The 22,937-nt window shown below is 43.5% G+C and overlaps 1 protein-coding gene across 1 annotated transcript in view; it reads left to right on the forward strand.

Moving 5' to 3' along the window:
- Abca4 (ATP-binding cassette, sub-family A (ABC1), member 4) overlaps positions 1-22,937 on the forward strand; it is a 126,605-nt gene that overhangs the window by 28,808 nt on the left and 74,860 nt on the right. Inside the window, exons 7-11 of the mRNA XM_005385003.2 lie at positions 11,249-11,338; positions 13,574-13,814; positions 14,761-14,900; positions 15,473-15,589; positions 16,295-16,492. Of these exons, the coding sequence (XP_005385060.1) occupies positions 11,249-11,338; positions 13,574-13,814; positions 14,761-14,900; positions 15,473-15,589; positions 16,295-16,492 (786 nt within the window). The remainder of the gene's footprint in view (positions 1-11,248; positions 11,339-13,573; positions 13,815-14,760; positions 14,901-15,472; positions 15,590-16,294; positions 16,493-22,937) is intronic.

The raw sequence follows: 22,937 nt of genomic DNA on the forward strand, positions 1-22,937 counted from the left end.
GTATCATTACTGCCAGTACTACCTGCAATGTTCACACCTCATAAAAAAAATGGCACATCAGTTTCATCAGTTTCAGGTGAGGGATTGGGAGGTTTCCCATCTGATTTGGCTCTAGGCATGCATGCCCCTCCTCCTCCTCCCGCCTCCTCCTCCCCCTGTGATCCTTCCTGTTTTCTCTTCAATTCTGGTGCACAGCTTTGAAATCTTGCTGAGAAGCAAATCTGTCCCTTCTGCTTTGAATGTTTATTTGTGGAAGTTCGGCAGGGGAACCGAGGCGGGTGCCAAGATCTGCCATACTGCTGGGAAATCTGAGTTTCCCTCCCTTCCCCCTCTCAGTGGCTGCTGATAGAGGAAATCTGGCCCTTTGGCTCACAGTTTTCCCCATTGCGACAGCTCCTGGTGTGGCATGATTCAGCTTTCGTTCCATTCCTACAACCACTACCCTGCTGTGGTTTTTACTTTTCTGACTTCATTGTACCCGTGTTCCTATGACTATGGGCTGGCTGAACACTGAGTTCCAGAGAAGAAAGGACCCGGTCTTGGGGGTCCTGCCTACACGCTCCTATCAGCGTGCTGCTTTATTGTTGGCTCTGCTCCATGAATTCCTGAATCATCGGGAATAAACTGGGGCAGACTGCCCACTGCCCAGTGAGAGCTGGCCACACTTTCTGCTCTCCAGGGTCATTGCTGGAATTTGTTAAATTTCAACTCTGCATTTCAGTTTTTGGATATTGCTGCATCAAAAGTCTCTGGGAAAGCCCCCTTGTCTTTAGAATTTTACAGTGAGGCCCCATTAATGACTTAATTTCATGATTTCCTCCCCTGATTTCTAAATATTTGGACTGTCAACTTTCTCCTACTTCTGTGTGAGAGATCTTGAGTGGAGAAGAAAAAGGAGGGGAGCCTGAGTGCCAGTATCACTAGTGTTCAGCAGGGGCACTGGGCAGAAAGAAGACTAAGCCAGAAAATAGATTTTCTGAAAATTATTAAGGCACAGCTACATTTGATTTATAGCATTGGTATTTTTTTCTGCCTGCATCTACATAAAAATCTGTGTACATGTAGTCAAAATTTTCTCATGCATGGGTTTCAATAAAGAAGAAATAAAAAGAAAGTAGAAAAGAGGCACTTCAGTGCACACTAAATGCACGTTAGGCCTGCTAGCTTCCATGTGCATGCACTTGTTTCAGCCTCCAGGGTTTGAATGCAATAGACTAGGGCTTGTTGATGTTACAGATTTAAAGAGAAAGAATTACTGGGAGGTTAAAACTAAAGGGACTTAGAACAGAAAGAGGACCTGTGGAAGGCTGCTATTTAGGATGGTGGTTTCCTGGCCTTTATTCAATAAAGTGCCTAAATGAGTGCACTGCTGTGTTAGGCATCAGGTTCTCTCCCATAAAAATTATTTTTAAGGAACATTTTGGCAGCCAGGAGGGGTGGCTCACACCTGTAATCCCAGCACTTGGGAGGCTGAGGCAGGAGGGTCATTGTGAGTTCAAGACCAGCCTGTGCTACAAAGTGAGTTCAAGGCCAGCCTGAACTGCACAGCAAGACCCTGTCTCAAAAAGACCGAAAAGAAAGAAAGATTTTGGGTCCTGATACTTCTCATCTCTACAGAGCCGTACCTCTTGGTGTTCTTATGGATCAAGATTGCCTTGAGAGTCTCATCCCAGGGAATGGGAGCTCATGGCGCTGCTGAAGCCAGAGCCCAGGTTAAGAGCTTTTACAGTAAAATTTCTTTCCTACCTACCACTAATAGGTGTCCTTTCCTAGAAGGACAGTACAGCCACAAATTCCTTCATAATTCCCTGTGTAAAGTCATCAGCACCTCTCTGAACTCAGGGCCCCTAGTGAGAGAACCAGAGTCCTGAGAGGCAGGATGGGGTACACAGCATCTCCAGGCTCTGGGCTGGCACCTAACTTGCCAATTTAACCAGGATCCCATTCTTCCTATCTGTAAAGTTGACACAATAGGACCTGTGTTACAAACATACCTCAATGGACTCTAGTGAAATTTGCATTAAAGAGATGGAAATAGACTGAAACGAAATGTATTTTGCTCTTACCAACGCAAGAACACATCCACTTTGCAGTGTGCCCCCTGCTCCTTCCTCAGATCTCTCAGACTAGGGGAAGGTCTGTCTCACTCAGTGACCTTTGACTGCCTCTGGATTCTAAGCTCAGTTTTGCTTACATCAGCCACAGATCCCATGACAGAAGTCACCACAAAGAGAAAAAGGCCTATTTTCTATTGCGCCAAAGAGATTTCCCTAACTTGTCTGTTCACATACCCCAGAGCCCACCCTGTGGTGCAGACGCTGCTCCTGCCAGTGCCGGGAGACAGCATGTCTCCGTGACCTCTGCCGATAGAGATAGTTCGGCATGTGCCCCCACCCCTCCCAGTGACTGAGTCCGAATTCTCCACTCATGACGCATTTCCTAGCACTCAGGGCGGCCCTCCTGGCTGCCCCCTCACCACTGAAGCAGCTTCCTCTCTTTTTATCTGATGCGTAACAACTGTCAGGTTGCAACAAACATGCTTCAAATCCACGGTCTCCCAGTTGCCTAGCAACAACTTCCCTCCCGGATAAATCTGGGCTTCCTGTAGCAGCAGCCCAGGACTGAACCCAGCAGCCCAAAGCTGTCTGTCCACTCCTTTTTCTGCTCTTCACCTCTTGGTGCGTTAGGGCAGCCACCCATCCTTTGCTCCAGAACTTTTCAGAGACCATGTCATCCATGTAAAGACGCTTTTAACTTGAAGCTACCTAATTACCTTTGTGCTAGGGATATTCTCTATTTAGATGTAAGTTTCCAGATTGTCTTCTTTGAATCACAAAAAGTAAACAAACAAAAAAATGTCAACTCATAAGGCATTCTTTTTATGTGCTAGTAGAGTAGTATCCATTTGATTAACTCACTGGATCCAAAGCATCAGCAAATACTATCAAGATTTTTTAGAAACTGATATGCTGCATTCTGCATAAGCATAAAACATTACAGAAGCCCAAAGAAGACACATATTTTTGTCCCTAAGAGCCCAAACAAAAACCTCTTGGGACCAAAATCCTTGTGTTACCTGCAAAGGTCTTGTGTCAATTTCTTAAATATAGGATCAAAGCTCAGGGATCGCTCAGACCAACCACAATTAATGTAGATGTAGCCCTTTTACATCCCTAATTGTATATCCTTGAAAGATCTAATCACTTTAGCCTTTGGTTGGCAGTACCAGAAGTGTTATTTATTTGTTGAGAAATTAAAAGAACTGTTGGTATAGGAAAATGGTGTGTGTGTGTGTGTGTGTGTGTGTGTGTGTGTGTGTGTGATGATACTTGCCATTTTTTGTCTATGACCTTTTTTCCCAGAAATGTTTCCACATTTCCCATTCAAATAAATTTACACCCTTTTCTAGTTCTTTTGACAGGAACAATTCCTGTGATTTGAATGTTGGGGGAGGGACTGAAAAGAAGAAATCCCTGGGAAAGTTATTGTATAATTTATTGCACCATCCGTCAGAGACCTGGTGAAGAGCTATAGTTGGAAGGTTCCCTGGGAGCCAGGCATGGTTCTAAGGTGTAAGTGGTATCTCAGGGACATAAATCTAAGATGTCAGTTACTTACCATCTCCATGCAGCCAGCATACCACACACACACTTGAACTTTAATCAATGAATATTATTAGATTATAAGCAAGACCGAAAAAGAAGTTAGCCAGAGACAAAAATGCATCTCCAGCTAAGCCCCCCTGCACCCTCTCCCCTAAATTCCTGAACTTGCACTTACCTGGCTATCTCCCCAGTCTCATTCTCTTGCTATCTTCACATTCTTCTCTTCACCTAGAATTCCTGGCTCTCTTCCTTCTGTTCCCACACACTGTGTTAAGTCTCCTTACAAACACGAGCTCACATGTCATCTTCACTGTCCCCAGACCTGACTACACCCTCCCTGTAAGTCACCTTATGTCTGCTAGAGTCACCTCTCATGGAGCCGAAAGTTGCAATAGACTCCGTCTCTTTCTACCAGATTGTACTGATTTGTTATTACAGCATGTTTGCATTGAGCACCTAGTGTGTGCGTGGTTTGGAGATGAAAACAAAAGAAAGTGTATCCCTACAGTCTAGTGGGAAGACAGATCCACTAAAAATAATAGCAGACCAATAGGAAAGTGATTCATAAGTGTGTGGAGAATAACCTATCAGGGCGCTTAACTGATAGGAAATGAGAGCAGGAAGAATGTGGAGAGGAAGAAGGGAAGAGGGCTTGCTGGAGAAGGAGAGGAGACTTTGGATGAATTGATCTTGGGGAGAGCGAGTCAAGTGAGGATGAGAGAGGACAGCGGAGGCTGGCCGCTTTATCCTTTAGCCCCTGAAATCTTTTTTTTTTTTTTTTTTTTTATTTTAAAGAGTAAAAGAAGGATAACGTAATAATAGGAGGGATTTAGCAAATTACAGACAAAATGGTAGGAAATTATCAATGGTTATTGTTTTACATATTGTTATCTACAAAATAGTTTCTCAGGAAAACAAATAGACAAATAATAGTGAGTTACAGACAAAAGAGGTAGGAGATTATCAAGAGTTGTTGTACTATACTTTGGTATCTTCAAAGTGGCTTCTAAAGAAAATAAATAGAGCTATACATGAGTGACCTATTGAAAAATCATTAACTATTCTCAATGGTTGTTGTAGGAAACACATAATAATAAACATACATCCATTTATGAAATAGGATAGGAACATTACAAATTTTACACAGTTATGGATAGATTAGTAGGAAAATATCAACAGCTGCTGTAATACATGGTGGTATCTTCAAAGTGGTTTCTCAGGAAGACAGAGATATGCAAGAAGGATCTAATAAGTAGTTACAGCCTAAGGGTTGTCAAAAATAGCATGTTACCTCCTCACCAGTGACTCCTTTCACTGAGGTATGATGGCTGGAAGGAAGGCCAGGATTGAAAAGAAGGACCGAGAGACTTGCACCTGTGTCTAGCAACAGGCTATTTTCTTGTTCCTCCATAGTCATGATTACCCAGGGCTCCTTGATGGAGATGACGGTCTGGCCAGAGGGAAAAGGCAGGCCATGCCCCAAGCCCTCTCATTCCTGTTGGACTAACTGGTAGCATGGGTCTGAGCTCTGGGGCCTCCACCTCAGAGGGCAGACTGATCTCCAGTGGTCTCCTTTGCATCCAGGGCATGGCCCATGGTAGCCCCTGAAATCTTAAGCATTGTATCTAAAACCCACAAGCTTTACAGAAGCCTATAATCATGTTTGAATCTAGAAAGGGAAGTAATTTGGCTCCAAAATACAAACAAAAGGCTTTTAAATTCAAATGAATAAATATTAAATTACATATTTAAGGAAGGTAATGTCATTTAACTTCATTGTTAAATTTAGTATAAAATATGAAATCAACATCCAGTTTATGGTTCAGGTTTTCCCACTTTACACCATTCTTAACGATTCATGCTGATTGCTGAGAAATCATACCAGATTTTCCATTAAATGAGTTACTCAAAGCCAAATAATTTGAGACAAAATTAAGAGCCTGAAAAATGTGTATCTTTATGCAGATATGTAGAGATACAGCTATGAATAGAGACATTGGTGGTTTCCAATACATTGAAATATACGTGGGATCAGAGTATTCCCTCCCAGTAAAGAAAGCCCTCAAGGGAAAAGATATCTACGAGGCAAAACACAGCCATGGACAATCTTTAGCTTACAATCAAGCAAGGAAGGCAGACAACAAACTCAAGGAGAAGAGGAAGTAATTAAAATTCTAGAAGCTTTGACTGACTTAACTGATGTCCAACTTCTTTCGGCATAGGAGCATGAAAATTCCTTAGTTTCTATGTCTTTGGGCTCCTGTCGCCTCTGCCACCTGTTAGGAGTTGGTTATTTTTCTCTGCACAGCTTCTTTGGACTGTGGTCATCAACTCTAGTTGCCTCCTAGCACAGTCTTCCAGGTGACCCTTGGCTATCCATCTTTTCTTCAGTCTGAGGGCTCATCTGCTCCACGCTCATACCTGTCACCAGTTCCTAGGTTCCCCAGGCTGGCCGTTTTGAGAATGGAATGGAAATGGAGAAGTACTAATACTAATTCCCAAGCAGAAAGTGGTGCCACCAGCTGAAGGACACATGGGAACAGAAGCTGGTTAGGGAAGATAATATGACCAGTGTAAGATGTGCTGGATCCAGACAGATGTCCAGCGGACAGTTGGCTCTATACAATTAAAGTTTTGGGGAGATGTCTGGGTTGGAGGTGCAGATTTGGAAGTCAAGAACAAGAAAGAGTGGAAAATTAGATGACAAAAGAAGTAAGACTATAGGGAGAGGAGGGGCTGCAGGCCGCAGGGGAAACTTAGCTCTTAGAAGGAAGGTGGAGATGAGGAACTCAGCAGAGAAGACGGACAAGGGACAAAGCAAAGCGGGCAAGAACAGTGTCACAGATGGCAAGAGAAGAAAAGAACATTTTTAAAAATGCTAAGAAAAGCAGACATTTGAGAAGACAACATCAAAATTATCCAATACATTTAAAAACCAGGAGGAAATTGAGTATTCTAGATTCTAAATAAAGCATCTCGGTAGGACGGTGGGGGCAGAAGATGAGAAAGTGAAGTCACTGAATGTGGACTGTGCTTCCAAGGAATGTGGGAAGAAAGATGGAGGAAGAAGACTCTAGTTACAGGGGAATCGGAAGAGGTTCGGTTCCGTGTGAGAATCTTAAGCATATACCCATGATAATAGTGATGGGAAGGCCGAAGGTAAATCGTGACCTTCTTGAAGGGAAACTCCACGAAGAGAGGACTTTATTTCGTTCCCTGCTATATTCACAGCACACAGCCCACAGCAGATACTCAGTCAATGGTTGTCCAATGTGTAGTTACATCATTTACAAATTGCAAATGTCTATAACAAAAATGCTGAAAAACAGTGGGTTTTGTTTCCCTCCCAAGGCACAGTCCTGTGATATCATCTATGAGCAGCGTGAAGACTGCAAGTTTCCTCAGGAACGCTGGCTCCTTTCATTTCCCTTACCCAATCCTAGAAAAAGCTCGTCATCTGGAGAGCTTGAGCTGTCTGCTCTACTTCCCCTAGACCAGCCATGTTCCAGGCAGGGGGAAGATGAAGGCTGAGGACACTCTTTTGAAATATCATTTCCAGAGGTCCCACTGTATAATATCTCATTGATTAGAATTGTGTCCCCTGCCTACTTGATACAAGGGAAGCTGGGAAATGTAGTTGATGCAGGTGTAATCATCTTTGGCAAAATTGTGTCAATCTCCACTACAATGATGGAGCCTAGTCATTCAGTGGGAGGCAATATCTAAGGAATGGGTAAATGACTATTTCATTCTTTTGGTCTTTCTTATGTTTCATGTCATTGATTTTCTAGGTAACAGGGTGATGAAAATGAAAGTGAAGTGCTTCCTATGGTCCAAATGTGTCACCCCAAAATTTATATGTTGAAATCCTAATCCTCAAAATGACAGTATTAGAAGGTACAGCTTTTAGAAGATGGTTAGGTCATGATTGGGATTAGTGCCCTTATAAAGGAGACCCCACAAAGCTAGCTTGCCTATTCCACCACGTGAAGCATAGTGGTGTGTTCTAAGAAATAGGCCCTCACCAGTTACCAAACCTGTCAGAGCCTTGATCTTGGACTCTCCAGTCTCCAGAACCATGAGACATAAATTTCTTACAAACAGCCAATTTATGTTATTTTGTTATAGCAATTGAAATAGACTAAGATTAAGACAGTACAGATCTCATTCTTAGAATGAAGCTTTGGTCTTTAGAGATGGCTAGGGTATTCTACAAGTTCATACACATAAACTGTTATGGCTTACTACAAACTGTGATCAAAATGTGGAGGTCTATGGATTTGTCAGCCAAGGGAAAGATACAATAATTAAAAGTTTGGTGCTTTTAGAAGAATCTACACCAAAATTTTAATAATGGTTACCTTGGGTAAAGAGGAAAGATAAATTACAGGGAGAACTTTACGCTTCACTTCATATAGGTAGCTAGTACTTACATTGGGGTGGGGGGAGGCCTAAGTGTTCTATATGAGATTCAGAACTAACTGGACAATATTGAATTATTCAATTGAATTATTAAAATTGAATAATTATGAATTTCCAGGGAGTTATTACTATTTCTTCACTGTATCCATTTCTATTTGTGTGTGTGTGTCTGTATGTGTGTATATGTGTGTGCCTTTTTCAGGCAGGGACTCACTATGCAGTTCAGGCTGGTCTTGAACTCACTTTGTAGCCCAGGTTGGCTTCAAACGCACAACAATCCTCCTGCCTTAGCTTCCAGAGTGCTGTGATTACAGGTGTGCGCCACCAAGCCCAGCTCTCCATTTCTAGTAGGACATCAATGTAAGGGAATTTGACTTCAAAACAGCTAAAATTTATTTATTCTTTCTAAAAAAGGTAACTTAAAAGCAGACTTGTTTTGCACAGTCTTTTTGTTTCATCTTTTTAAGACAGGATCTCACTATGCAGTTCAGGCTGGGCTTGAGTTCACTTTGTAGCCCAGGCTGGTCTCGAACTCACAAAGATCCTCCCTCCTCAGCCTCCTGAGCGCTGAGATTACAGGTGTGCACCACCACATCCAGCTGCAGAGGCTTTTTTAACCATACATTCATGGTCTCTAAGGAAACTGCATTCTACTTCCTAGTAGATGGGATTCACAAATGTTTCTTGCAATATTACAGAAAATGTAACAGGTAAGAGTTTTAAGTGATAGAAATAAAAATGTTAAATCACTGTCTTAATGAGCATGCTATTTCAAGAAGTATTAGATATATGAACAGTTATAATCAGTCTGTTTGTTGCATAGTAAGAATATTTGGCCAGGCATGGTGGCGCACATCGAGAAATCAGCACCCTGAAAGACAGCAGGTTGCAAGTTCCAGTGCAGCCTGGACAACTTAGGAACTAACAAGACCTTGTCTCAAAATGAAGAATAGAAAAAGCTGGGGAGAGCTCAGTGCAAAGGCCCAAGGTACAATCCTCAGTACTGAGGAAGTGGGGAACATTCCCCATTTATCAAAAATTATTTGAGTGTCTGCTGGGAGCCTACCACACAGATATGGTTCCTGTCCACACGGGACTGAGAAACTAGCCAGGGAGACAGATGACATGTAAACAAACAGAATAATCCTCAGTGCTGACAACTGCAAGGAAAGCAATAAACGAGGCACCATCAGAGAACATAACAGAGCAAGGGCAAGCCAAGAAGCATAGAAAAAGGAGCGCCTGACTCTGCCCAGGGACAGCTGTCTGTCTATAGGTAGCTGTGTTAGGAATGAGACTTGAAAAAGTAGAATTTTGCCAAAAAAGGAGAATGGGGGATGGAAAGCAGAGCCAAGGAGAGAGCAAGAGCCTGACACGGGGGAGACGGAAGCCCAGCGTGCTTGTCTGGTGGACACTGGCTCAGCCAGGCCATGCGTGGCCAACACTGGAACCGACCTCTCTGGGAGACAGTTGGGAGCTGCAGGTTTCTGAGCAGAAGTGACAAGATTTGATTGACCTGCTAAGTAACTCAGGTCCCAGGGTAGAAGACGCATCAGAAGGGAGGAAATAAAGAAAGGGACCAGGGAGAAGGCTGTCCTGGAGCAATATCCTGCAAGAGAAGTGAATGCCAGCAGTCCTAGTAGGGGAGGGAAAAAGATAGGGGAAGTGCTTACTTAATACTCACTTATTCAATCATTTATTTATTTTTATATGAAGGAACACCCTTTTATTATTAAACATTTTATCCTAGAAATATGTTTAAAAGTAGAGTAAAAAAAATTTTGAACTCCCACACAGCTGTCACCCAGCTTCAACTGTTAATCAGTGTGTGCCCAGTTCTTATTTTAGCTGTTCTTCACTCTTTTTCCCTAATGTTTTTTTGAAGTAAATCACAGGCAACAAACATGTCACTTCGCCCTTCCACACTTCCTAGGTATCTCTAACAAAGAACTGGTTTTAACGAAACCATCGTGTTGTGATTACTCCCAAAAACTTAATGGTAATTTTTCAGTATCACCCAATACCCAGCCCATGCCCATTACCCACTGTGAGAGCTGGTCTGTCCAGATCGGAATCAAAAGCCACATACGGTTCCTTGTTGATATGTCTCTTGGGTCCCTTTGCATCTCTACCAATCTTGAGCGAGAAAGGAGGATCAACAGGATTCTGATAAATTTGCCTTGGTACGGATTCTTACCTGCTTGCTTCCTTCCTTCCCACTCTACTCAGGACTCCTTCCTGGCCGATTCTAGGTGCACACGTAACTTTGAAAATCGCTATCTTAAAACTTAGACCTCATCCCTAAAAGATTCTTACAGGGTATCAGGGATTCAATCTTTTTTTTTTTTTGGTCTCACTATGCAGTTCAGGCTGAGCTTGAGCTCACTTTGTAGCCCAGGCTGGTCTCAGACTTGCAATGATCCTTCTGCCTCAGCCTCCCGAGTGCTGGGATTACAGGGTGCGCTCCCAAGTCCGGATCAATCACTTTTGAAACCAAGAGGAATAAAGTCAGTCAGGATTCAAACTCAGTTTTCAGAATACAAGGTGTTCGTGTCAGGCTCTGGGAGTTGGAGGCAATAAATTTGAGGGTGTCCACATTCCCCGTCCAAATCCGTAAACAAGTCTGAGTTTTGGGCTGGGGTCACCTGAACACTGCCCTCTATTGAAGAACTGGCAAGGGGACTTCTCTCTGACTCCTGCCAGCAGCAGCTTTAAAGGCAAGGCGATGTTATTGTGGAATCTTCCATGACAGAGTAGCGTTGAACAGAGGAAGAGGTGCGAGCTGCCTGAAACGGACCCATGGGGGAAAGCCTGCGGGACACGAGGAAGTCTGGCAGTGCCTACAAAGCCCGGAGGTGAACAGATGCGCGCCCTCCGCAGCAGCCTCCCTCCGCGCTCCGACAGCTGCGCTCTGTTTTCCTTCCTCCGGGAGTCTTGTGTGGTATCACTAAGCCAGCGATCAGAATCACTCTGGTGTATCTAATGTCACCATGAAACTATTTGTGATTGACTAGCCCAGCAGGGCAACTTGGAATAAGAACCTTTGATTTTTCCCAAGTAGATTTTAAAAAATTTGTTTCTGAAAGCAATCTTGCAGAAAAAATTCCTATCATCAGAAAGAAGGGAGGGAAAGGTTTTCAAGCTTACAGGAGGTCAGATAGCACCTGAGTATGTGTACATAATGACATCTATTTTTAAAAATATTTTTCTATCAATTACAGCTTCCCACACTCCTAGACAGCAGTTCTAAAGGCATCGATCTGAGATCCTGGGGAAGAACGTTATCTGATATGTCACCAAGAATTCAAGAGGTAAATGGCTGGGTGCTAGTAATTCTAATTTCTTTATGCACTTATATCATTTTGCCAGCACTTATTACATCAAATCATCGCACCTCACTCCCACTCAAGGAGAAATCCTTTTACTCTTTTCATATAGCAATTTCAAAGCAACTGTTCGCATTCTACTTGACCGTGCTCCTGGGTAGGAGCAAAAAGAAAGGAATCCTCTTTCTGATTTTATACAATTTGCCTGGTATGGTACAAATCATCAGAGAACCTACAATTGTACCTAAGAACTGAATTCAGGTCCTGAGGTGGTCCATGGTGCTCTTATGTACTTAAAATCCATGTGAATATATACCACAAATAATAATAGTCATGTTAATATAATGCTTATGGGCATTCTTTTAAGTGTGTTACCTACACTGACTTATTTCATCCCCCCCAGTGACTTTTTTGCATTGTTTCAAAAATAGGTGCACATTTTAACTAACATCTGATTGCACAAGAATCAGCATAGAAACTGATTCTTCCACTCAATAGTTGATTGGTGCTATAGACATAATGACAGATATAATCACTACTGTTGTGGGATATACAGTCAGCAGGGAAGAGAGACATGAAATAAACATAGTCTTCAAGCATGATAAAAATTATGAAAGGGAAGCAATAGGTGAAACATAATCTTCACCCAACTTTTTCCTCCTTTAGTGTTCCTAGCTGACTTAGGCTCAGCCAAGGTGGAAAATTGCATAGCTGGATCTGTTTTTATGAAACTAAGGTCAACCTGGGCAGGAATACTGCTGTGCAGAGTTAGTAAAGGGCCCATTGTACTGATGCCACCTGCTGCAGTGGGAGTCTCTCACATTCTGTTCTTCATAGCATTTTAAAAATTCTTATCGGTATAATAGAGTTGAAGCTGATAGAGACTGTAAAAATTCCCCAAAGTGCATCAACACTCTTAGCTTTGTGTGGGAGTTCCAGAAGATTTCCGGCCTGTCTAAACAGCAAGTCAAAGCTTTTGTGAACTCACTTGAAGCAGATGGTGCAGTTTGTATTAATTAATATTAAACCATTTGACCCCAAAACAGCCCCTTCATCTTTGAGTTATTTGATTAAATAAGCAACATAATAACAGTAGTACCCCTCCCAAGGCTGTCATAAGACTCACTGTTATTGAAGCAATTTGAGATTCCGACTTTACTGTTGAAGCATAGACTGTGATTATAGGCATGACTCACCGTGTGGATTCCACATGGCGATCGCCAGTTTCAGAGGGCAAGCGTTGGCATGTGGACAAAGAGAGGGTTGACAGGTAAACATCACTTACTGCAGTAGGAGAATGTTTTCCGTCTCACCTGATTGAATCCTAATGGTTTTTTAAATTCCCAAGTGCCTTTGAAAGTGAGTAATAAAGTGTGCTTGGGAAATAAAAGCGGCATTGTTTTTATTTTATATTTTTCCCTAAACCAAAGCCAAATGGCTTTATGGGAACTAAGACACTGGCAGCCTTCAACCTAGTTCTGAGCATCGCAGAGCTACCTTCAAGGGATGTGGCCAACAACAGCCACGACATCCGTAAGGCAAGGAGAGGGCCGGCACAATTCTCTTAGTTGGCACAGAATTTGAAAAGTGTTCTAAGAATGGAGACTTCAATCTTTTTTTGTTTTTGCCTGAATCTTAAACACACACACACACACACACATACACGCACGTGCACACACACACAGGCACACAGGCACACATACATCCAAACCACACATTTCAGCACATTTGATAAAGTAAATCTACTGCAAAGATAATTTTCCAAATATAGGAAAATAATTCTAAAACATTTGGCCAAAGAAATTTGTCCTGACCTTGCTTTTCTAAATAGAGCCATTCCCCAATCATTTTATTTTCCATTTCCTCTCCAGTGTTCCCATCTTGATGAGATAACAGAGCATAGGAACCGGCTTACAGCGAAATCATCTCTGCATTTCTTTAAGGACACGCTTCCAAAGAACTCAAATAAGGGAAAGGGGCAGTACTGAAATGCTTTGGAATTCATGCTTTGATTTTCTTTAACGTTCATCCTTTTCTCCTTGTCCCTGAGTAGATGGATGGGAGCAGGTTTTGTTTTTTGTTTTCCATGGTTCTATTAATTTTTGATGAGAAAATAGGGGTTTTCTTTTACACGTGGAAGTCGTGTGTGTGTGTGTGTGTGTGTGTGTGTGTCTTGATTCTGGTTGCTTTAAGGTAACTCAAAGTCTTTCCTTGCCCTAGTTCATTCATCAGCCAAGTGTTCAAGACTTGCTGTGGGTGACCAGACCGCTCCTGCAGGACAGGGGCCCGGAGACCTTCACACAGCTGTTGGGTATCCTGTCTGATCTCCTGTGTGGCTACCCAGAGGGAGGAGGCTCTCGGGTGTTCTCCTTCAACTGGTATGAAGACAATAACTACAAGGCCTTCCTGGGGATAGACTCCACAAGGAAAGACCCTATTTACTCATACGACAAAAGAACAAGTAAGTTTTCTGAGTCTGTGTGCAAATTGGCCTCCCATGTTGGTTGGGATGTTGGTTAACACTTTCAGGTGAAATCAGTCCTGAAGTTGACCGTCTCTTGCTCTCATTGAGTGGCTGTGGGCAAAGACACCTCTTCCAGAAAGTCTGCTTTCCCTTGCAGAAAGAGTGGTGGTAATAAAAAAAACAAAAAACAACAACAACAAAAAAAACAGTTCTGGCTATGAGCCATTGAAAGCACTGAGGCCCACTTGGAAAGGGAACAAAGAGGACATTTCCCACTGATGTAACTGAACTGAGGTTAAGTTCTAGAGGGGAAAAAAAGAATGATAAATGAGGAGGCAACCCAGAATTGCAAGCACAGCTCAGGTCAAAAAGCCCTGGCAAATCAACACTGCTGGGGAACATTTTTTTTTACAAAGACAGTGCAGTGAAAATCTGTGTGTGAGACTGAAAATTCCCAAAAGCACGTCATCTTTCACATTTTCTCTTCTGTAGGATAAACACAGTGGCATGGGGAAGAAATGCAGCTGGGGGACCCTTTAGGGAAAAATTGAAATGACAAGAGACACACCAAAAAGCACTGGACCTCGAGATAGCTGCACACAGCAAAGGAAAGCAGTAAACTGAGGAGAAATTATTGCAGCTAAAGCTGAGGTTCCAGGGGTCCTGTTTGCCCTTCACTCCCTTTCGTCTGAGAAAGGCCTCTGCTCCTTGCAGGGGTCTCAGCCTCCTTCTGTCAGTGATGAGGCCATTACAGAGGAGCACTGTGGCATTTTGTCACTAATGATGAGCTTGTTGTTGGTGCGGTACAGCCTACTAATTTAGGCTATTCCTGAAATCCCCCAGCGTGGAGTCCAGTGAGACATGTGATTTGGATGCACTAATGACCGTACTTGGTTATAACAACAGGGACTTTCTTTAAAATCTGTCCCTTCTCTCCCTGCAGCACCCTTTTGTAATGCATTGATCCAGAGCTTGGAGTCAAACCCTTTAACCAAAATAGCCTGGAGGGCAGCAAAGCCTTTGCTGATGGGAAAAATCCTCTTTACTCCTGATGCCCCTGCAGCGCGCAGGATACTGAAAAATGTAAGATCGGAGCTGGTCTTGTCCTTTACACCTTAGGCCTTCCAGAAGGGCCGTGAGTGTGTGTGTATGTGTGTGTGTGTGTGTGTGTGTGTTTTCATGTGTTCTTCTGGCAGCAAGTCTCTTGCTTTTTTGCTAAGTGGACTCTTGGGTTGCCTCCACAGCCATTAGAGGAATGCTCTGCTCCAGCCCCACTGCCAGGGCCATCCCTCTGCAGCAGCCTTCAATGAAATTTGCTTTTCCACTGCTGAATTATATCCCTAAGGAAGCATTCACAATTCTCTGAATCCTAGCTTCCTGGAACAGAAAAAGACAGGGAGAATGAGTGTTTGCTCAGTAGGAGTCCAAATACAGTTTTAATGAGGTTCTGAGACAATAGCATCATTAATATTATGTGTACCTCTGAGATACTGACAAATTACATTCTGTCAATCCAAGGGCTGGGAAAGGGTAGAGTGTTCTGGGAACTATCAATAGCCTGGGAAAATAAAAACACTCTGTGAAGTCTTCCCTAAGCATTATTGGTTTATGATAACAGGATACAACCAGTTTCTTCTCTCTCTCTCTCATTTTAGGCCAACTCAACTTTTGAAGAACTGGGGCGCTTTAGGAAGCTGGTCAAAGCCTGGAAAGAAGTAGGGCCCCAGATCTGGTATTTCTTTGCCAACAGCACACAGATGACCATGATCAGAGTAAGGGTGCCTTGCATTACAGGACGGGAAAGGAAGAGGAGAGGAAGGGGCAGGGAAGCTCTGTTTGTTTCCTTTTCCCAAGAAGCAATCAGTGACTAGTGGAGTTAGATCAAACTATCACAAGCAGGGACCAAGACACTATTTCTGGAAGCTGTCACCCAGCAGGGTCACTGGCTTTGGGTAGAGAGTGTTTCTTAAATTCAGAGGAAATCTAAAAGCTGCCACAAGACCAGTGGTTCCCTGAGGTTTCTTGCTTTTATGAATTAACTTGAGGGCTGGGACTCCAAGGGGCCTCTCTGCATGGAATCTTCTCTGTTACTGCAAAGACGGTCGAATGTTCTGTCAGTCTCATTTGCAACTTTGCAAACCCAAGAGACATAAATTCTATACAGACATGAGTTCTATAACTAAAAGAAAACCACCCAAAAAATCTATTGAAAGAGTAAGCCTCCCTGTATCATTTTGTATGCCCACCCTTTTCCCCTCCTGCACCTCGTACGTGCTCTCCTCCCTTCCACCCACCTATGTGTTTGCGTAAGGTGGGAATGAGACTGGTGTACGCCTTGTAATGGAAGAAAACTGACCAGTTTTGAGGGGAGACTTTGAGTTTCTATCTCTAATCATTAAAAACTGGAAATGGTCTAAGCACAAGACCAAGGATTCTTTGAAATTTCTAATTTCTGTACTCTATTTCATCTTCCCAAGGATACCCTGGGACACCCAACAGTAAAAGATCTTTTGAATAGAGAACTTGGTGAAGATGGCATTACTGTTGAAGCCATGTTAAACTTCCTCTACAAGGGTCCTCGAGAGAGTCGGGCTGACGACAAGACCAACTTTGACTGGAGAGACATATTTAATATCACTGACCGCTCCCTACGCTTAGCTGATCAATACCTGGAGGTAAGGGGCAGCAAGCTATCTAAGGGCCAGAGTGGGTTTCTTGAGGATGGCCCCAGGGGTCAGTGGTCTTGGTTTAAACTTTCATTCCAACCCCCAGAAGAAGCAACAGTTCCCACAGCCTCCCAATTGTTCAGGTTCTTCCTCTTCACATTTCCTTCCTCCTAGCTGCTCTATGACTCCTGGGCTGGCTCCTCCCCTTGCAGCCTGCGTCTGTCCTCAGCCCTCCTCTGTCTGCCATGACTTCAGTGATCATCTATTGCCTGGTTCACCAAACCTCAAGTCTTGAGGCCAGCTGTTTGCTGGACACACCAGCCCACAGGGTCTACAGGCATTTCAGATTAAGTGTCCAAAAAACAAGCTTCGGCTTTTCTCTATCAAACCTACCTTCCTACATTCTCATTTCTAATTAAGGACGCCAGCATTTGTCCAAATTGCCATGCTAGGATTTTAGGGTCATCTTTAATTGTATTTCTTCTTCAGTCTCCACCCAAGAGCTATCATTTATTCGGTGTTACTCTGTGCCAGATGCTGCGCTATGTGCTTTTGTACACATTAACTTCATTTAAACCGCATAATAATTCCATGAAGTATGCACTGTGACCACTGCCAGTTTACAGACGCAGAAGTCAAGGCTTAAAGAGGTTAAATAAGATCCCACAGCTGTTGGGTGTAGCAGGCAGGATCCAACTCTGGGTGTGCCTGAATTCAGAGCTGGCCCTGCTGACCGCTCTGCTCCCTATCACATCCTATCACCAAGCTTTGTCTCCTCTGCCTCCTAAATATCTCTCGGCTCTGTTCCGTGCTTTCTGGGCTGTCTGGGGACCAGAGGGCTTGTGGTCTCTGCACTAACCTGTTCCAGCACCTTCTCCCCTGCACCCCAGGGTCCAGGCTCTGCCAGACCCAGCACTTGTTCACACTAATACCAGAGTTACATTGCAATCGCACATCTGCTCACATCACTCCCATATTTAAAATCTTGATGACTCCATCCCCAAAGCATTTGCCCAGTCCCTCTCAACTGATGGCGGTTCAGCTGCTGACAGCTCTCAGTGGTCATCCTTATACCAAAATTTCCACCAAAGGAAGGGATGGCATTCCCACAGCCTAAATAATTCGCCCCGAGTTCCCCTATTTGCCAATTCCTGTACCTGTCCCTGCATCTCTGGAAGTGGGCCACTCTGACTGGGAGGCCTGGGTCCTCCTGGGGGACATTACTATGAGCAGGATAACTATGAAGTAGGAGAGAATGTTTCCAAAAAAGAAGAAACCCAAGGGAGAAAAACATATGTCTGCTAAAGCCTGGAGTGACTTTCCCTTTCTCCCTCTACGCATTCATTCTTTGTGACTCAGCCCTCAGCTGTGCCTTCCGTTTTGACATAAGCTTGGTCATTTACTCCTCTATGCTCCCTGGCTCTCTCTTCACATCTCTTAGACCCCTGTCTAAGCTTTACCCTTGTGAGCTGTCAGTTTGTCCATCTCTTGCTGAGTGGCGAGAACAGAGTTCTTCAGCATCAGGGAGCATGCCTTAGTGATTTTCAAGTTCTAGGCCGCACAATGCAGGGAATATGTAGGTCTAAGAGCTGAACACACCCACCGGTGGGTGGAGCCTGGGCCTTGGATCATCTAAAACCACTAGAAGATAGAGGATGCCCTGAGAAATAGGGGAGGGAAGTAGGCTAAAGACCTCAGGACCTAAGCCTCCTATCCTGGCCTTGTGTGTCTCAAGGATAAGTAACTCCTAAGAACAAGGCTGGTTTTATGTGTTGCCAATACTCTTGAGGATTCCCTGCTGCCCTGGAGACTCCATAGTTTCCCTAGCGGCACTCCCCCTCCAGAACACTGGCAGTGGGTAGCACATGCCCCCTAGCTGGCGAACCTATGGCATGTGTGCAGCAACGAGCACACAAATCTTCTCTGTCGCCACATGAGCCAAGTTGCCCCAATAGCCAAGCACTGGGTAACAGTTTTTTTCTCTAAACTAAAACCTCAGTATTCAGGTTTAATTGCAGCATTGGCGCTTTGTGATAAATAAGTGGGTGTTGGGTTATAGTCTGGGTACTCAGTCTCTGAAAGGCTTGCCATCACTTCCCTAGGTGTTTTTTTGGAAGGTGCCAGGCATAGTGGCAGTAGTACCAAAGTTCAGGTAATTGCTAAGCCGTTCCCAACTTGTCCACAAACAAGAATGATCTTGACCGCTTTTTGTAAGACACATTCCTGAGCATCAACCCAGATTGACAATATTGAAATTTCCAGATAAAGAGGCTTGATAATCTGTATATTTACAGACTTACTAGATTTGGGGGCCTTAGCATGCTCTTGTACAAGTATGCCATTGACACTGCCCTCCTTTCCAGGTGCCTCTGTCTGCCCAGCCCATACCGTTCAGTGGTGTGGCCAGGCCCGCTACAATTCACCCCCTGTTGTTATAAAGCATGCAGGACCTGCACAGGGGCTTTGATTGGAAGGAGGCTCTCTTTCTTCATTCTTACAGAATAGTTTAGTGGTTCTCACGATGGTTTTGTGAAGTTCTGTAAAGAATATTTCTTATCTTTTGTTTAACTTGACATTTGTTTGTTTGGTTTTGGTTTTTGAGATAGGGTCTAGTTATGTAGTGCATACTGGCCTTGAGCTCACTATATAGCCCAGGCTGGCCTCAAACTCAGTGATCCTCCTGCCTCAGCCTCCCGAATGCTGGGATTACAAGCATGCACCACCATGCCTGGCTTAACTTGACACTTGTATCATGATATAAATATGTTGTTTTCTTAAAGGATAATTTTTCTCAGGTAGCTTGTGCTTAATGTAGTACCAGGCATCCAACTTAATATATATTAATAGTTAAGAATTCAGTGTCCAGATTGAGGCTGCCTGAGAGCGAACACTTTCTCTTTGTGCCTCTATTTGCACATCTGTAAAATGGAGGTATTTAAAGTATTTACCCTTTTTGGAGAATTAATTGGACTAATTCATGCAAACTACTCTCACATTGTAAAGTACTAAATATTAACTTTTAAACAAAATATAAATAAACTTCATGTAAGTCAGGCTCAACTACTGAGCTGATATTGCTCCAGGGATCATGAAGCTGCTGATCACCTTCTGACACCCGGACCTCTCCGTGCCTCTTTGCAAAGCCAGCACGGCTGCAGGTCAGTGGCCTCCCCAGGAATTCTTAGGAGGGTTCTGGTGGTGGCAGAAGCCTAGCGGGTGTGATGGTGCAGTTTCCAATCTTCTTGCCATTAGCGGGGAGTAAGAAGGAAAGCACCCGGGGGAGAAACTGGAAAGAGAAGATGGTAGGGCAAAGTGAGCAGCAAGGAAGCAGTGAGCCATTGCTGTCCATCCTGGACCTTCCTGCTTTTGTTCTTGCAATTGGGAAGCCTGGAGGAGCCTTGAAAACCTCCTGACCCCAGCCCAAGGTGAGGACCTCGCAATAGCAGTCAGGGCCTGAAAACCCTTTGTTGGTGGCGCTTGGGTCTCCCCAGAGCAGAAGCAAGCCTGTTGCTGCACAGGTTGTTTTTCATTAATGGGATTCATACTGAAGAGATCGGAACACTTCCTCCCTGCCCAGCTTCCTGCCCACCTCCCTGCCTATCCCAAAAAAGAAAAAAAAATCATTTAAGGAAAGTGAAGCAAATATATTCTTTAAAATGAAAATTATGCTATCCAAATAAATGTGGCATGATTGTAATACTGAAAACTAACCGAAGCTCTGAGAATTAAGAGCAAATCTTTAAGTCTTGTGTCATTATAGGAAATGAGAGTAATTCACAGGCTTTGTTTTCTATTACTAGAAAGGCGAGAACCTCTCTCTTCCAGCAAAAGGCAGAGCTCCTGTTACTGAACAGCCCTGGAGTGGCCTGAAGAATGTCCCACTCCCTGAATCTGGAATCACTGTGCCCCTGTAGAGGTGCATTTGCTGGGAAATTCTTACCTGTCCTGTGAGGACAAATGGTCCAGGATCTCTGCTTCTTCTTAGCAGTGTCACTCAGAGAAAGTCACGGTCTTTCTCTTAGGCTCCATTTTCTTATCTGTAAAATTCCAAAATAACAATAGAAAGGATCTTAAAAGGTTGATGTTGAGGGAAAAAATGAGAAAAAGACACAGAGCAGAGCACTTAACACACCCATGTCCTATCCTAGCCCGCCACATGAGTAAGTACTCCCGTGTTTGGGTTCCCCGTGCCCACCTTCATGGCGGCTCTGAGATAAATTGAGAGTGTCCAGGCTCAGTGGGGACATTCATACACACTAGCTGTTGCTATGAACCACGTGGATGTCCACCCCTGAACCAGGGGACCATTTCCCAACAAATGAGAGATGGACATTTTTCTCAGATGCAAGCACTTTGCATAAACATTAGCCAGGGACTACAAAGCAACCTTAATATTAACCTTAGTGAACTGGCTTAGAGTCAGGACTGTGTCTAGCCGTCCCAGGGAGGGTGGCTCTGGGCTCCATTCTGGATTTCTGTGAGCAATGGCCCCGTGACTTCAGAACTTAGTCTCAGACCACCTACCCCAAAAGAACTCTCACAGTCTCATGTAACCCGAGCCTGTCTTTTTTCTGATCCTTGCTTTTAACAGAGAAAAATAATAAAGAAAGTCATGGCTAGCAGACTAGGGAAAGGAAGTGTGTAGACGTTTGGGGAGCTTTGCCTCTCTCACCTGTGGAGAAATCATTTCCACAGGCCTCTCGCAACACCTCTTCTCCAAATCCAAGGAGACGGAGGGCAAGTGCAGCCTCGTGTAGACAAACATTTTACACTTCTATGTTTACATATTTATATACATAACTTACATGTGTCTTTATGCATATCTACTTGTGGAGAAAATCATAGTTAGAAAAATTATTGCATTATTCCTCTGATTACCCTTGAGTTAAAGCAAACATATACACCTCTCCTCTTTTATTTCTTTGTTCGGCAAAAGATTAGGCCTGGCACGAGTAAAATACTATTTAGGGTTTACAGTGGATTTTCAAAGTATATTTGGATTTCAGGTCTTAAATTGCATATCAGGAAGCCGAACTCAGCCAAAATTTAATATGAAATTACCTCTGATCGAGGCATAAAATTGTTCCTTAACCAGGAGCAACCACCTTTCTCCACATCTTGAAAAAACAGGCATTCATCAACTACTTTTCTTTGACTGTCAACACAGTCAGTATGTGTACATAACGCTTTATTGTAGTATGGTGTTTATCTTGTTGAATTATCAGTAGCCAGGTTTCTGGAACTACTTTTCCTCTGCTTGCATGCGCCTGGCCACGTACCACCACTAATCAACCAGAACATATTTTTTCATATACTCAGGGAACATATTTTTTCAGGCTAGCCTAAGAAAAAATAGGATTAGGAAGATAAAGCTGCTGACCAAATAACACACTTTGGAATCAGATGTGTAGATATTTGTGGATTATCTCTACTATTGCCTTCTTCTGTTGATTCACTAACTCAAGATATTCATTAGGAAGCTAAGAAAGTATCAATGAGAGTTAGGAAGAGAATAGAAGTCTACACCATGGGTGCTATATTATTTCAAAGACCATGAACTAGACCCTAACTGACTCAGGGACAGTGAGCTTTATTGTATGCCTCTTTATTTGTAGAAGTGGACTGAGGAAGGAAAAGGCAGGCAGAGGGTAGGCTGGGGTCATGGGTGCAAAGAAGGGATTTCATGGAACCTGCTTATGAGTCAGAACTATGTTGAGCACTTTCATATGCCATCTCATAGAGCAGTCTTTATACTCTAGCCTTAATTGTCCTCATTTGATAGAATTGTAAATGGAAGAAGTTTGACTGCCACAGCAGGAGCTAAGCATTCTAATATGACTTGTGATATGTTCTTTCGCCTGTAATATGCAGGGCACATTAACAACAAAACAGTAAGTATTGTTTGGATATAATGAGTCCAATAAAGGTAGCGATTATTTTATAATATTCAGAATAATAGACACTACAGTGAGCCCTTGACTTACAAACTCAATTCATTCCCGAGGGCTGGTTGTAATTCAAGTTGTCATTTGAAGGCTCAGGCTCCTCTACACAGCCCTCAAAGTCCCTCTCCTGTATACAGGCAGATCGCTGTGTCCTTAGAGAGACACTGGCCCAGGATTTCTCAGTTAACCCCACACAGGAAAGGACACTGTAATGTTCCAGAACTTTCAAGGGTTAAATCTGCATCTGAGACCATCTGGAAGCACAAGTGACCAGCTTTTGGGTCATAACTCAGGACTTTGGTCATAAGTTAAAACTAAAATTCCAGTCAAAACCCAAGTTGTTCATATGTCAGGCTAGTCATAACTTGAGGGTCCACTGCACTAAGAATGGGTCTCGGGGCTGGGGATTTAGCTCAGGGGCTGGGGATTTAGCTCAGCGGCAAAAGCGCCTGCCTGGCAAGCGCAAGGTCGTGAGTTCGGTTCCCGGTACCGGAGAAAAACCAAAAAAA

Source organism: Chinchilla lanigera, unplaced genomic scaffold, assembly GCF_000276665.1.
Source record: "Chinchilla lanigera isolate Chin_1 unplaced genomic scaffold, ChiLan1.0 scaffold00022, whole genome shotgun sequence".
Classification (NCBI taxonomy): Eukaryota; Metazoa; Chordata; class Mammalia; order Rodentia; family Chinchillidae; genus Chinchilla; species Chinchilla lanigera.